The sequence below is a fragment of the Anolis sagrei genome, chromosome 1 (genome assembly GCF_037176765.1).
Source record: "Anolis sagrei isolate rAnoSag1 chromosome 1, rAnoSag1.mat, whole genome shotgun sequence".
Lineage (NCBI taxonomy): Eukaryota > Metazoa > Chordata > Lepidosauria > Squamata > Dactyloidae > Anolis > Anolis sagrei.
The window spans coordinates 314,204,547-314,217,026 of NC_090021.1; the positions used below are offsets into that span (position 1 = coordinate 314,204,547).

At 37.0% G+C, this 12,480-nt stretch overlaps 1 protein-coding gene across 7 annotated transcripts in view; it reads right to left on the reverse strand.

Annotated features, from left to right (window-relative positions):
* Window positions 1-210: 210 nt before the first annotated feature.
* FOXN3 (forkhead box N3) overlaps window positions 211-12,480 on the reverse strand; it is a 251,710-nt gene continuing 239,440 nt past the window's right edge. For all 7 annotated transcript variants that reach the window (XM_067462955.1, XM_067462958.1, XM_060756931.2 and 4 more), the window contains one exon: window positions 211-9,135. In XM_067462955.1, coding sequence (XP_067319056.1) covers window positions 8,568-9,135 — 568 coding nt within the window. In that variant the 3' untranslated portion in view covers window positions 211-8,567. The remainder of the gene's footprint in view (window positions 9,136-12,480) is intronic.

Below are 12,480 nucleotides of genomic sequence, written 5' to 3' on the forward strand. Positions count from 1 at the left end.
GGACAAATGTGACAAACAAACCAAATCTAAATCCGACAATATCCTCAAGACATCCTCGCCTGGCTGTTTATTTTGAAAAGGTCCTGAGGTCATTTTTATTTGGCAATAATATTTTTAATTGGGTATCTAATTCAGTAACGTTTCCTGTCTTAAAGCAGGGCTCCGAACATGCTTGAAATAAATGACACAATAAAAGCCACCAGTCAAAAGTGCAATTATTCAATTGATGCAACTCAGTAATTTTTATTGCAACTGGAAGACAATACATCACAGAAACTTTATGGTAGGTTTTGGGAAAGTGTTATTTACAATAATAACTGATGAAAGAGTTTGTCTTTGGCAATATGATTACACATCAAGAAAATGCAAAATGCAAGTATGCCTCTAGATCAACTTTTTTTTTCATATTTCTGGCTGATTGCACTTGCCTTTTTACTGCTCATTTAGGTAAACACAAATACAACTTAATATCACTGTTTATGCCCCCGTCACAGTTCTCGTTGTATGTTAATGAAACTGGCAGTTCCATACACGTAGTACAGCATTTTTTTTAGAAAAAGAATTAAAAACTAAAAAGAGAAGAAGAAAAAAAGAAAAGGAAAAATGGCTTATTGCTGTACTAAATTAACCTATTGGCCAGTGAAGGTCTCATGACCCCTAAAGCATTGATATTGTACTTATTGGTCTTTTGATTGCTTCATCACTTTTTTCTGCAGAACAAAAATATTTCAAAAATATTACAGAAGAGTATAAAAATGTACAAGTTCATAATGCTTTTCATACACATAGAAATAATTCCCTACCCCTCTCCATTCCAACATTTGACACCAAGGCAGAGTGAAGTAGTGAGTGTGTATAATACAGAGGTGAAACCAGAAACAATTTCCCCCACTGGTAAGCTTGCAGTTGGGGGAAGCAGGTCATAAATGAATATTTTTAAAAAATGCATGAAATTCCCATTTTTAATAGGAACCAGTTCACAGGGTGAGGGGACCCAGGTTTCAACACAAAGTCATAAAAGTCCCGATATCTCAGTTATACTAGCTATATTATTTATTATCTTGATATGGAGCAATGAGTTTGTAGAAGGTATTGGTAAAGAGTAATATAAATGACATGCAGATACTAAGTTCAATGGGATGGTATGTAAATAAATTCACAATTCATTTTTCCTGTTCAATAGCAAGGATCTATTTTGTGCTATGTTATTACAAAGATTCGATTTTTACCAATTTGCTGTCTAGGTGGGGACAAGTGGATGGATTCAGCTCCTCCTGCTCCACGAAACAAATATTACCAGTGAACTTAAAACTTAATTCTAAAATTGTTAAATTCTTTTGTGTGTGTCCTTTTGGTCTGAAGACTTTGTAGACCAACTATGCTTATAGCAGTTTAACAGTGTGTTTCACTGCCAAAGCTCCATCCTATGGAACCCTGGGATTTCTATTTTATTGTGGCACCAGAGCTCTCTGATAGAGAAAGGTAAATAACTCACAAAACTACAAATCCCAGAATTGCATAGCATTGACCCATAACAGTGAATGTGTCAAACTGCTATAATTCTGCATTTTGGATACTGTCTTTGTGCGGGGTTCTTAGCATGACACTAGTTGATCAGAATTGCAAGAAAACATTTTCTCCCCTGTACTCCTTTGCAAATACAGTACAGTGAAAATAAATGAGTTTAGATGAGAGAATAGTGGCGAAGAAGAGGAGGATGAGGATGTAGAGCAGTGGTTCTCAACCTGTGGGCCCCCAGGTGTTTTGGCCTACAACTCCCAGAAATCCCAGCCAGTTTACCAGCTGTCAGGATTTGTAAAGACATCATTATGTTATACTTGGAAATAAAATTCCATTTTCAACTTCACGTTAACTCAAAAATACCTTGAGCCTACACAATTGTTAAAATTTCAGAAGTGGCAGAGGTGTTGAAGCAAAAAAACCTACCAAGGCAAAATTGTGACATATATGCACTAATCTGAACAGTTCTGGACAGTTTCTTCTCCCAAGTTCAATGTCACTATATAAAAACGTTGCAGAAAAAAAGGTTTCAAAACTGGGAGTTGAAGGCCAAAACATCTGGGGACCCACAGATTGAGAACCACTGTGGTAGAGGAAGAGAAGGTGGCTTCAACTTTTTATTTTGTAATTTGACTTTTTATTTTGTAATTTGAATTATAGACCTATGATATACAGCACCATAGACAGTTCATTATTTCAAAAAATGAGAGAGTTGGGGCTGGTAAACCAAACTGCTGAGCTGTTGAAAGATTGCGCTGATAGAAATACCATTATAGAGCAACTGCAGGTATGATTCTGTGCTTTAAGATAGTGAGTATCAATAAGGATATCCTACTCCCACCAAGAACAAAAGTAATGAATGGGGAGGGGAGGGTTATAACAGGAACAAGAGCAATGTTCATATAGACAGTGGCACAGAATATTCCGTAGGTACTTATAAAATCCAACTTAAAAAAACCCCAATCAAAACAATAAATCGATTAATACAAGGGAAAAAACAACAAAATGGTGTTGTTCACCACAGCCTTTTATTCTCTACAGTAGAAAGCAAGGAGATGGCCTAAGGTTGGCGGAAGGATATCATTGTAGCAAAGTATTAATGTATGTTACATATTCATATAAACAATAAAGTTATTTAAATTAGATCACAGTGCTGCATTTATGTGCATAACAGTGTTTACAAATTCCAGGGAAAGATTTTTTTTATGTATATATAAAAAACCTCACACACTTAACTACTACTCAACCAAAAGGATGAATGGCTCTGGATCTGGGAATAGAAGAATACTTAAAATAAAAAGTAAATAAACATTTAAACTTAGAAATGACTTACTCGGTGGCCAAGCGAGTATCGCCTTGCTAATCTTCTTATTGAAAACAACTGTTTTATACGCAAAAAATATATTTACTAACCTCAATAACTTTTTAAAGGCAATTCACAGCCGGGTAATGAAATAATTGTGTAAAGGAAGAGCACAGTAGCATTTCACACAGTGAGTTATTTGGCTTCCAAATCACTTTGCTGTTCTCCAATTCAAGGCAGAGAACTTGAATGAGTGAGGAAACAACTACCTGCAAGTGCAAACTGCTCATCTAAAGTTCACCTGCCAGTACTGTCATTCGGTATGGTTTAAGGTTCCCTCTTCTCTATGAAACAAAGGAGTAATAGCAGGATGTGCTCATATCAGCCCAATACAGAAATCTCACTGTATGCATGGCCCTTTGTGAGAAGGAATGCAGAAAACTGAATTCATGCCCCAGTGTTTTGAAAATGGCAGTGGCAGAGAAGTATAGAGAACACCACTCACCAAAGATCGAATGGGAACAACAGCATCAGTGCAGCAGCAGTCTATAAAGAGACTCAACTGGTTTAATTTCAGCCTGGCATCAAGGCAAAGAAATGTAGCACCATGGAACATAATGCTGGAATTACTACCTAGTCCCAACTGGAGTTGATCAAATGAATGACTAGAGTTTACATATTGCTGAATTTCTATTCAATAATTGATTCAGTGGGTCTAATCCAGGCATGGGCAAACTTTGGCCCTCCAGGTGTTTTGGACTTCAACACCCACAATTCCTAACAGCTGGCTGATAGGAATTGTGGGAGTTGAAGTCCAAAACACCTGGAGGGCCAACATTTACCCATGCCTGGTCTAATCTATCTGAGATTAGCAATTGGATTTATACCATTTATTATTGGTGAGTTTAACGTCTTTGCATTTCACAGATTAATATGTTCCCTCCAGGAATCTCTACGTCTATCCGAGCACATCTATGGCCAACTTCCACCAGAAGTGGATCACAAAGTCATGCTCAAGAAGGTAGAGATTCCTAGAGTGAACGTTTTTCTAGGAATATCTAGGTTCGCTAACATGATTCTATGATCAACTTCTGGCAGAAGTTGATCATAGTCACCTTGGAGGACCAAGAGATTCCTAGAGAAGTGTTTTGTCAGGGTAAAAAAAAAGGATTTTAACTTTTTCCTCAACTTTCATGGGGGCCCTGTGCCTCAAAACTCACTAAGTTGGAATGGCAAGGGGATGATGAAATTGGGATTTCTTGAGTGTTTAATCAGATGTGCCTATGATGTGAAGGAACATAAGACAAATATTTGATATTTGGTTCATAGGGATGTTGGGAGGAGTGGGAAATCAGGTCCGCCACTTGAATTGGTTCCCCATCACTTGGGAGAATACTACATAGTTAAAATTATATATTAACCTAAGTTTTTGTGACATCCACAATAGAGCAGTTCTCCCACTCATAAAATGACAATCCCTGCAATGAAATGCATGATGAAATGCATGTACAAATATAATGTGAACTTGGATTCAAATATCTATCTCTATATCACCTGCAAAAAGCCTGCAGGTCTATAACATTCTAATCCTCAATTTAGGCACAGGAATAATGGTGAAACTAACTTGCATAAATTGGTGTTCTTAAAAAATATTTTTTTCTAGGAAGGGGCATAAAGTAAATAAAATATATATATAAAAGAAAATGTCCTGATACATATAAGGATTTTTTCCCCAAAATGTACAGCCCAGTTATATTGTTAAATTTTGTTGTGGGCAGTTCCCTTTGGGGGAAAAGGGGGAAATAATAATAACAACAATAATAACATAAAGCACTACAGTAAAAACAACCCCAAATGAAATAGAATTATTGTGCACAAAGCATTTATGCTAATATAACTGATTATAAATTCAGAAGAAACTACTGAAATCACTTGGATTATTATAGTTTTACACTTGTGTTACGGACAAAACGAACAAATGTGTGCGTCCAGTTAAAGGATTGCAAGGCAAACTAGAATGACACACGAATTGTACTCAAGGTATGAAATACTAAACAGGCAGTAAGGTTTTCCTCTGTAGAAGACTTGTCAATATAATGGCAGTTATGAAAGGGGCTTCTACACTTCCACTTCCTTTTCAGTGGGACAAGGAGAAGATAGTTCTAAGGGAATTGCATATGAGGAATAGACAGGTACAATGGCACCTGAATCTGTAATGTGACTTGATTCAGTAGTGTCCAAGTACATTCCATGGAAGATAGGAAATCAAGATATAGGACTGTATTCTGAATCCACAGCTGCAATTTTAAATTTCTAGTCATTGGGGAAAATCTGGAAATTAAGCAAAGCCAAGTCAATCATGTAGCTCCTGTAGATCAAATTCAACTTGCAATTCAGAAAAGGGTTGGGTCACAATGTAGACTTCAACATGCTGCATTATGCTGTTAATCCCCTGGTGCTCTATATACGCTACAGTACATACTAAGTGCAATAATACTGGTAATTAAGCTACTATAATCAGGGTTCGGAAACCTCCTAGGTGTTAATTTACAAGTCTTGTGGCAGCATAATGTCTTCATTCCCCTAAACAGGCAGCCACATATTTTCATATCTCATAAGATTTGCTTGGCCTTAACCTGTCTCCATGGCAATATGAACAAGGATGTATATATGGCACTCTTGCCCAGAGAAAAAAAAGCTTTGTTAAACTCATTAACATGGTTTCTTTTCTATTTAGTTCTATGAAATGCTAATGTACCTTCTTAGCTGCATGTGTGTGATAAATAGATGTAATTCTTCCTATCTGTGTCTACTAGTCATGGACCCGAAATTTGTCCCATTTGTTTGATTTGTATTTCTGTTTTGTTCTGCCATTGGGATGGCACAAAATGGAAAGGCCCCTCCTGGAACGAAAATGCAAAATGAAAGGCAAGCGGGAGCGGGTACCACATTGATTACCTGGAGCCTGGCAGGACCAGAAGCCAAGCGCCAAATAAGGAGCACTCCTTACTCGGTGCTTGGCTGCAGGTCCTGCCAGGCCTGGGCATGTAGGCCCAACGTCCTCATCGGCAGGTCCAAAGTGTCTGGACCTATGGGTGCAGACTTTGAGCCTATGCACCCGGGCCTGGCAAGGCCTGCAGCCGAGCACGAAGTAAGGAGCACACCTTACGCTACACCCCCCCCCCCAAATGGGCTGAAAATAACCCCGGATCTTTCAGCCCCGAAAAACAAAAAACAAAATGGATTGGGGGGCCCTCCGAAAGCAGGGACATGAAACGGATCAAGGTAAGTCCCGAATGCACATGACTAGTATCTACATGTCAAATGTGTTCATAAAACCATAAACCATTTGTTGAAACTGCTGAAGGACCAAGTCCCATTTGACACTCCGTATTTGACCAATCTGTTAGAAGGAGCTTCCTTAATTCACTCTGTATGCACTCCATGGAACATAATATTTGCATCTGCTACATGATATTCTTTCAAACATGTCTTCAACATTTCTCCTTCCAGTCTAAACATTCCCAAGCAAAATCTCAGCTCTCAAAAACAACATCACTATCGCCACCATTTCCATTGAGAAAAACAGACCCATGCTTGCATACATCTACTGGTTTTCTTAACTCTTCCAATGGCAACCTGCTCTACTGCCTTTGTTTCAGGATGCCTGGTAGGTTGATAAGGGAACGGGGTCTTTGACACAAGCAAATTGCGTACAAACACCTTAGCCACTGAGTCTGAAAGTCATATCACGCTTATGGCATTCAATGCCAGTGTTTTCTAAGAGAAGCAAAGCAAAACAAAAGTAAAATATGGCCTTATTGCAAAGCTTTCAACCCATTTATAGGGTCGTGCAGTGCAAAACTGGTAGGGTTATAAACAGTGAGTCAGTTCTTCCGCATACTTTTGTTAAATTCACCTCATGAACATAAATAAAAGCCCTTTCATTACTTGTTCCCACATGGCAGACGAGCAGAGTAGTTGTGTGGTCATTGTCTCCCCTCAACCGAAATTGTATGTGATCATCCCTCCCCGCCCTTCATACAATTCGGTGTCTCCACGTGGAGCCTTCATCATACACACTCACTACTTGCCTTGCCCTCAAAATTATTGCGTAATGTTAATACATGTAAAGACAAAGAAAGGACAAACGTTTCGAAAAACAGAGAAGTAGGGGAAGGGGGCTGAATGTGCAGACAAGGCAATAAAATTCAACCATCCAAGCCCTACCCGAGCATGAAGTTTTATTTTTAATATTGCAGAGTAAGTTCCCCAACAGTCAGTATTTGTCCCTGAAAAAGGTTAAACCTTAAAAACACCTGCTTCCAAAAAAAGAGGAAAAAAAATCCAAAATGAAAACAAAAACCCGAAAAAACAAACTAAGCCTAAGGGCTTAAAAATTAGAGGCATAGCCTTTTCTCTATTTCTCTATATTTATATGAAAATAATTCATGCTTCATGCTAAATACATTATTTACCTTACAAGAACTTTTGTTATCTTTGAATTAAAAAAGGGGTTTTTATTTTGTACTCCCAAGCCCCTCCCAGAAAGGAATCCATGCATTTGTGGATCAGAGTTTGCTACAGTGGTTACAACTGGAAATATATTGTTATTTTTTGCAGAGATGAATCCTGACATTAACTGGGTACACCATTTTGAGGAGCACATTAAGGAGCTCTATGAGATATTACTTTCTATTTTTTGCCCAACCAACATGGATTTTTTTTGGAAAATAAAAAGTCATATAATACTAGTGGCAGGTTTTGTAGCATGTTTTCCCCTAGTGAGATCAAATATTTGTGACCTATACAAAAGATTTCTTCATTTTGAACCTCCTTAAATATCTACTCATAATTTTCTTTAGACTTGATTGCTTTTCACTCAGGCAGTTAAGAACTCATAGCTTGTTTTCCCATAATATTTTTGCAGGCAGTGCCAATCTTCAGGCTTATGGCTTTTGAAAAAACATTCGTTTAATTTAAATATAGAAGACAGTTAATTGATTAAAGAATATCACTAAACCCTACCCCTCCACCCCTTTCTCCTTATTTCACTGAAACTCATTGCATACACAGTTCAGTTTTCCATAATTTAAAAGTTATTAAGTCTTCACATTATAAGCCATATACAGTACATGAAGTACGAGTAGTTCATTACTGTACAGCAGCTGTCTATAGTGGCTCTTTCAAGATTTCTATGGCACAACTGCAAGCAGAGGCCAGGATACAATTCTCGATTCTGGGGACAATGTCTCGGCCTTCGACTTCCCCCAAATCTCTAGACAGGTTTACCCATAAATCCAATTATATGGCCTTAAAATAAATTTAAGAGCCCGGCCTGAACAATTTCCAAATTAACCAATTTCTTCTAGGTTTAAAACGATTTTCAAGTGCCGAATTTCATTCCGCTTGCATAAGCTGGTGACGTCAGATCATATTCAGCCATGTATTTCTGACCAAGCAGGAGAAAGCAATGGCAAATTTTGGCTTTTACTTTTTTTTTCTTTTTGTCTTCATGTCATGAAAAGCTTTTGTAAAATTAGTTGAGTATCAGTATGAGTTCTATGGCTTCAATCTCCTTTAAAAATAACAACAAAAGAATCTTAAGGGTTTCCGCAAAGAAACAAACACAAAAGAGAAAGAGGGAAAAGGAAAAAAAAAAGGAACAAAGAATATATTTGTTGATATTGCCACAAATCATTAGAATTCACCTGACGTGCTGAAACGAAATTGTTTTCTAAGTTCAATCAATGGATTTGTTCTCATTTTTTGTGGTGTCCTTTTGCTCTTTCTGCCCCTTCGCCGTCCGATTGGTGATGTTGTTCAAACAAGACCGAATCCCCGCCAAATGCAGGAGTGACCCGGCGGCTTCTTTCATTTCCTCGTCGTCACTCTCTGGGGGTTTCTCTGTGCGTCTCTTTTTAAGAGGCAGTGTGTCACTTGGTACTTTTTTTGCCTTCAACAAATGCTGCCGTTTCTTGTGCTGAGAGGCATATCCACTGTCAGCTAAAGAATCCTTGGTCTCTTTTCGGTTTTGTCTTTTGTCCTCCTCCTCCGCCTCACTATGGCTCTCGTGGCTATGGAAGCTGACCTCACTGCCCTCGCTACTGTCCCGGCTGCCTTTCGTAGCAAACTCGTAATGGTCATCGGCAGAGGAAGAGGAAACGGAGTCACTAGTGGGCGATGTGCTCCTGTTGTTGGAAGATTTGGCACTGCTATAGTTGTGGTCCTCCTTCGGATCACCGCTAACTACTGGAGAGCCACACGATGGTTCACTGTCTGTCCGCATGCGGCAGTTTGCTATCCCATTCCTGAAGGAGGGGAGAAGAGAAAACACACACTATCAAACCAACCCCTCTCCAAAAATAAAGCTCTTCCTGAAATGCAAACAAGAAAATTGCAAGAACTAAAACTTACTGTAGCCCATTTACGATTAAAATTCCAATAAACACATTGTATATCTTAGACATTGATTCAAATATCTGTAGAATAACAGTGCTCAAGTTCAATGGGAAGGGCTTTTTATCTCTTTCCCCTTGGCACCTCTTTCCTTCCTAAAGTGATACTAGTGTAGAATGGAGAACATCTTCAAAATAATTATATAGAATTATATGTTCTAGTAGAGTTTTCATGTAAGCAACAATAGACATCAGTTGTTACTTGCATAACATAAATGACAAATGTAATATTTGATCCAACCTTTAAAAATACCGTTCATAATGATGAGTGCATTTTTAGTGGTTCCCATTATTTCTTATGTTTGATTATATAGTATATAAGTTCCAAAATTATTTACTCTTATCTATTTTGTACTGGTCTATACATACGTGTTAACTTTTCCATTATTTATATTTTTCCACCAGCATTCTGCAGTTGCATGTCTTGTTTTTAGTAAATTCTGTTCTAGCCTTATATATCTAAAATGTGATTAATGTGTATGCTCTTGCCTAAATGCATCAGATCTGACTTGATCTCGAAAAGGTGGTTTGGTAAGTAGTTGAGTGAGAGACATTCATTAAATATCAGATGCTGTGGGCTATATTTCAGGTAAGGTATTGCCAAAACCCCTTCATTCCCTATATAAGAACTCTTGGGGTCACTGACAGGCAACTTCAAGCCACATACATAGTTTTGATTTACTCCCGTGAATACTGATAACAGCAGTAATTTTCCACAATATATTAGGTTCTGAATTATAATTTGCATAATTCTTGTAAATTATATTTCCCAGAATTTCTGAATTGCTGAACACTGTAGCCAAAGGTGAACTTAAGTTTCCATATATTATCTAGCACCAAAGAGAAATACGTACTAGTGCGCAATGTCAAATGCTACCTGTGCTGAAATGGATTTCAGGACCAGCTCTTGTCTGTTCCCCTTGGTTATGAGTGTTGTAATATCAACCTCCCATGTTAATTAGTTTATTTATTGAATATGTTTAGATCCTTCCTTTTCTCCCAGTTATGGAACTTGAGGAAGCTAACAACTTACTAAAACAATAAAGATTTAAAACTACACAAAATTATTTAAAGTTATAAAAGTTATTTAACAGTTTCAAACAATTCAAAACAAATGAAATTCATTTAAAGATGTATACAAATCAAGCTGAGGATACTAGAAAAATGCCCATCTAAGTTAGATAAGATTTTTAACTTACTGGCAAAAGGAGAGCAAGGACAAGGCTATATTTGCCTCTTTAGGAAGGGCATTTCAAAGATTGGGAGCAGCCACTAAGAAGGCCCTCTTCTTCGTTTTCACCAAACAAGTCCAAGAAGGTAATAAGACAGAGAGAAGGGCCTCTGATAACAACATATATCAGGCTGTCAAACATTTTTGTTACATCTCTGTATGATTTTGCTAGTAAGCCCATTCTATTTTTATTCATTACTGCATATCTGCTCAGAAATTTGTAAAAACTCAAACATTGGATTATGTGACATTAATATTTATACTAGGATGATTTTAATGCTTTGTCTGAATTTTTAAATTTTGTTTATGTGTTATTCTTAATAGTGTTAATGATTTTAAGTCATAGTTATATGTAGTGATTTGTTCTTTGTTTTACTGTATGTTGGCACTGAATTTTTGCCATTAGTATGTTGTAAACCGCCTTGAGTCCCCTCAGGGGTGAGAAAGATGGTACATAAATACAGTAAATAAATACAGTAAATAAATTATCTGCATGAGGAAAAGATATATGAAAAGAAAGTATGATCATCACTGAAGGGCAGGGGGAAGGCTAGGAGAAGAACACTGTGTGAAAAACTGGTAAACACTTCTGATCTCTTCCTTGGAATCAAGCATAGTAACTGATCAACGCCTCACTCAACTTTCACGAAACCCTGCACCAGGCATACCTGGTTTCATGATAGCTATTTAATTATTATTTTTGGGAATACAGACTCAACCCAATTAAAACCCCCTCCTCAGAAACCTCTTTGAAATCATCTTTATAAGGAAGTGGCATGTGCAAAATTTGGAGGTGTTTGGACTACAATTTCCAAAATCTCCTACTTAGCATGGCCACTGATTCAATATGAACCGTTTAAAGCAAATTAATTGATTTCAATGTTTTACAAAATATACCATCACAGCCCTCTGTAGATACAGATAATGTATCCATGGATTCAGACACCCACAACTTGAAAGTATCCTTTCTAAAAATCTAAAAACCAAACTTTAATTTTGTCATTTTATGTAAGAGACATCATTTTACTACACCACTGTATATAATGGGATTATAACATCCCAAGATGTTATAGCATCTTCTGTATCTTCATCCCAAAGTTAGGAAATGCTCCCTTTTGGTACCACAGCTAACAGAATCCCCAGCCAGCATGGGATTCTGGGAGCGGTTGCTTCATTCCCAAGATTTCAGGCTAGCTTTTCAGGGTGAGATTTTAAGTAGTTAGGAAGTTATTTCAACCCTCAAGATTAAAAGTAAGCGTCTAATAAACTACATATTAACATACTTAACCTAAAACTTGTAAATAACTCACCTATCCTGTAGTTATGAAAATGTGTAGTTGTATTGAAAATGCCTTCAATAATATTTTAAAGACTATTCGTGACTTTAAGAATGCTAGCAACCATTAACTATGGTTTTAATTGTTTTAATACTGATGCCATTCTTTTCTTCCAAGTACTCAAAATGTCATGTTTTTCCTTACACAACTCCAAAGTTATTTACTATGGTATGACTGTTTCCTTTTTACAAGTATAGTAAATAGTAGTATATCTACCTATTTTAGATATCCTACATTTCTAGTTTAAACAATCATACATCTATTCAATTTCATTTTTCATTAAGCAAATTTTGCTTTAAAATGCTCCATACAATTCAAATTCTGTTTAGCAATGCATATGAAAGTATTAAAGGCATATTTTAGTCTGTTTACATTGTTGTAACTGCATTGTATCTACTAGAGAAGTGCAAATTTTGGTAAAGGGCTAAGTGTTGATTTATACAAACCAGGCTTTTCATACAGAAATATGTAAAAATGAATATTCCAAAGTTTCCCTATGGAAAAGTATAATACAGACTGTCCCCAAGTTACAAATGTCCATCTTCCAAATGACTCGTTGTTAAGAAAGTGGCTGAGAAAAAAGGAAGTGAGAGAAATCTACCCCTCGGAAGGGAAAGTCACTCCTGAAAG